Source organism: Cryptotermes secundus, unplaced genomic scaffold, assembly GCF_002891405.2.
Source record: "Cryptotermes secundus unplaced genomic scaffold, Csec_1.0 scaffold1775, whole genome shotgun sequence".
In the NCBI taxonomy this organism is placed as follows: domain Eukaryota; kingdom Metazoa; phylum Arthropoda; class Insecta; order Blattodea; family Kalotermitidae; genus Cryptotermes; species Cryptotermes secundus.
In genome coordinates, this window is record NW_019743175.1 from 13,217 (window position 1) to 16,606 (window position 3,390).

At 35.7% G+C, this 3,390-nt stretch overlaps 1 protein-coding gene across 1 annotated transcript in view; it reads left to right on the forward strand.

The window, feature by feature from the left end:
• The first annotated feature begins 1,287 nt into the window (after window positions 1-1,287).
• The window catches only part of LOC111874038 (condensin complex subunit 1), a 63,827-nt gene continuing 61,724 nt past the window's right edge, over window positions 1,288-3,390 (forward strand). Inside the window, exons 1-2 of the mRNA XM_023869169.2 lie at window positions 1,288-1,939; window positions 2,953-3,087. Of these exons, the coding sequence (XP_023724937.1) occupies window positions 1,822-1,939; window positions 2,953-3,087 (253 nt within the window). The 5' untranslated portion in view covers window positions 1,288-1,821. The remainder of the gene's footprint in view (window positions 1,940-2,952; window positions 3,088-3,390) is intronic.

Genomic DNA, 3,390 nt, shown 5'->3' on the forward strand with positions numbered 1-3,390 from the left:
TCTTCTTGTCTTAACAAAGTTTTTATATTGCAGAAGAAAGTTATTAGAATTATAACGAATTCTAGACCAAGAGAGTCTTGTAGGGACATTTTTAAGAATTTGGAAATAATGATGTTCTACTCTCAGTACATATATTCATTACTTTTATACACAATTAATAATAAATATTTATTTAATTTTAACAGTGAGATTCACAAATACAAAGCGTGGTTGCATTGCAGTTGCCAGTTTCCCTGGTGTGCTCTCGTCCTTAAATTATATATTCAAATGTGGGCAGCATTTTCAGCATTTCATCTTTTGATCCAGACTACCTGACCTTCAGATTAGCAAGGGCTAACTGTATGTTGCTTACTCCTCATACAGTACGGACATTTCTTTTGTATGACGAGGCACCTCTACTCTATTAATTAACTTGCAACGTCATGGGNGATGGCGGTCACTGATTGGCCTATTGTACCTGCCCTGGATGATTATGATGTTGGAGTATTTCATGGAATGAAGATTGGCAGGGGAAACCGAAGTACTCNAACCTTCAGTTTTATATATAAATGACCGTTGTATTTTTATACAAAAGAATTAACTATTTTGTCATTGTATCTAATCTTATTACAGTTCAATAGTGTACGTTTGTTGATTTGTATTCACCTGATAATGGCTTAATGGCGGAAACATGTAGCGAGGCATAGCTGGGTATTGACCTTTATACTCCTTAGTTGTTGTGTTGTGATGGAAAAATAAAGTTATATGTTATGTATGTACACAGTATAGGTGATCAATATTGGTGTTCAATTGCGGATCTATTTGTAACATTTATGTGAGATCTGAAGGAAGTTTAATTGTGCCATAAACATATTTGTTGTCACTACAATACAAGCTTGAAGGTCGCGGGTTCGATTCCCGATGAGGTCATTGGCTTTTTCAATTGAACTAATCCTTCCAGCTGCACTGTGTAAGGCTGTCAACCCTATTGCCGTTTGTGGGCAGATTGTCATGAAAATGTTGGAATCTTGACGTCTCACAACTCCATGGGCCTCCATGTCCTAATAACAGAGATAGTTTTAGTTTTATCCTATTGTAAGTTTTGGCCAACCTTGGAATCATGGCATGTGATATGTATGTATGTAGTACTACGCACTACCGCACTACGGCTCTGGAGTCGACTCATCGTCTAACAAAAATGAGTATCTGGAATCTTCTTGGGCATAAGTAAATAACGTATAGCACGTAAGACTTAACAACCTCGCCGCCATCTCTGAGCCGATTGTCTAGAACTCTAGAAAATTCTGGAGCCTCAATGTCTTACAACCCTATACGCCTCCACGGCCTAGTACTTATAGTACTTTACATAAATTTCAAGGCGTCTAAGCTCGTCTAAGCTAATCTAAACCTAAGTTCAGAAAACATTTTTGTTCATCTCTGATTTTAAATTGTGGTTACAAAATGCCAGGTATTAACCAGTAGTAACCACTTTGAAGATGCTTGAAAGCACCTGAAAAGGCGGGCGTTAGTGAGAAAATGTTTGGGTTTTTGACTGACAGCAACTGTGTTATGATACGTAAAACAACCTCACATAAACTATAACCAATAAAGCACTTTATGTTCGGTATGGTAACAAAATCTGAAACAGAGTGAACACTGTATATATGGAGTTTGTGTTGTGTTTGTGCTTCATGGACACGCAGCGTCTCATAGCATTTGGAACTGTTGTTCATAGAAATGGTGCTTGAACGTATATAGAACGTTTGCATGTAGTGACTGTGGTACTGTGTATTGTCAACCGAACTTCATTTTTTTTCGAATTTAGATTAATTATAACCTAAAATGGCAGATGTTGAATTTGTGATTCCAACGAATAAGGATGAACTACTACAAGGGGAGCCAGGCCAGTATTCTGTCAGAAATGTCTGCAGCCTTCCAGAGTTATCAGATAAACTTTCAGGTATATTTGTTTGTATATGTGTCCCATAATGTATGCCATACGATATGTCAATCCAAAATGTGACGTTTGTATTGGAATATTCCAGTAATCCTTTTCTCTTCCATCTTATACAGAATAAGCAAAGAGTTGCCTTAACGGTTTCTAGAGTTGTTAAGTCTACTGTCTTTTATATTGTACATCAATGAACTTGCAGATAATGGCAGTTTAATAATTTTACTACCAATCATTAGTTGGTGTTGCCATTTTCAGAGTAATCATGTTCCGATTTTATGCATACGTCTGAATATGTTTACTGTAAATGGAAATTACTGGACTATACTTTTCTTCCAAGTCTTTTCAACACTCACGTGTTTTGTTTTTACAAGGATGCATTAAAAAAATGTTTATGCTGTGGAGGTACAAAATAGTAATTACATGATTATCTGCATCCTTGTAGCTTTGACAGAAATTAGGGCAAACCTGAAAAGCTGATTTGTGTCGGGGACTACAATCAGTATTTTCATGAAGCCTATGTTCAGGCTGGAGGAGGTAACTTTGAGCAGTTCTTGTGAAGAAATATGTCGAACTATGTGCAAGTCCCCACTACATGTAGAGATATTTGCATTAAATTTAATGACAGATTTAAACTGAAAAGAGGAAATAACTTCAGAATTTTTGCTTTTCATTCATTATAATTAAGAGTGATGAGTAAAGACATTAAATATAAATAACCAAATTTATACATATGTGGACAGTTGTTTCATTTTTGTCAGTGGCAAAACATAACTGTAAGGGTGATGAACAACAATTTATTTACATTTTCTGCTCCAAACTATCTCCCCATCAGTCACATAAATGTTGGTCGCAGAACTTTGAATCATTCTCTACAGAGATATGTGAAGTTTGCCTTTATCAAGATGTAAAGAATTCATGAATTCCATCAAAGTATTCCCAATATGCATATGTGGCACAATGCTTCAACACAAAAACATTTTTACTTTTATGTTCAGTAATTAGTGAAGTTCTTTTTACAGATTGCAAAAATTCCATTAGCGAAGTAGGCACCGACTTCATTCTGGACCATTTTGATTCTCTTTTCTCGGTGCTAGTACACTTCAAACAAGCTGACTTATCTACACTGTCAAAAGGATGGAATGTCATTATGAAAGGTATATATAAAAATGAGTTCTGGGAGAGCTCATAAACCTACCTTCCTGTTAAACTGACATCCACTCCTTCAGATTTTGTGTTATTAATGCCATATAGATGATGAGATTCTATTCAGCACAAGATTGACTTGTGCATAGATGCTCTGAAGATCAAATTTGTATTGTTTTCACTTGTGAATATGAGGGGGTACCCAAAAGAAACCGAACTTATTTTTTTTTAAACTTATTTATTCAAATTTTAAGCACAAACCTTCAATCCCCTTCAAAGTACTCTCCACTTACACTAATACACTTGTCTAGTCT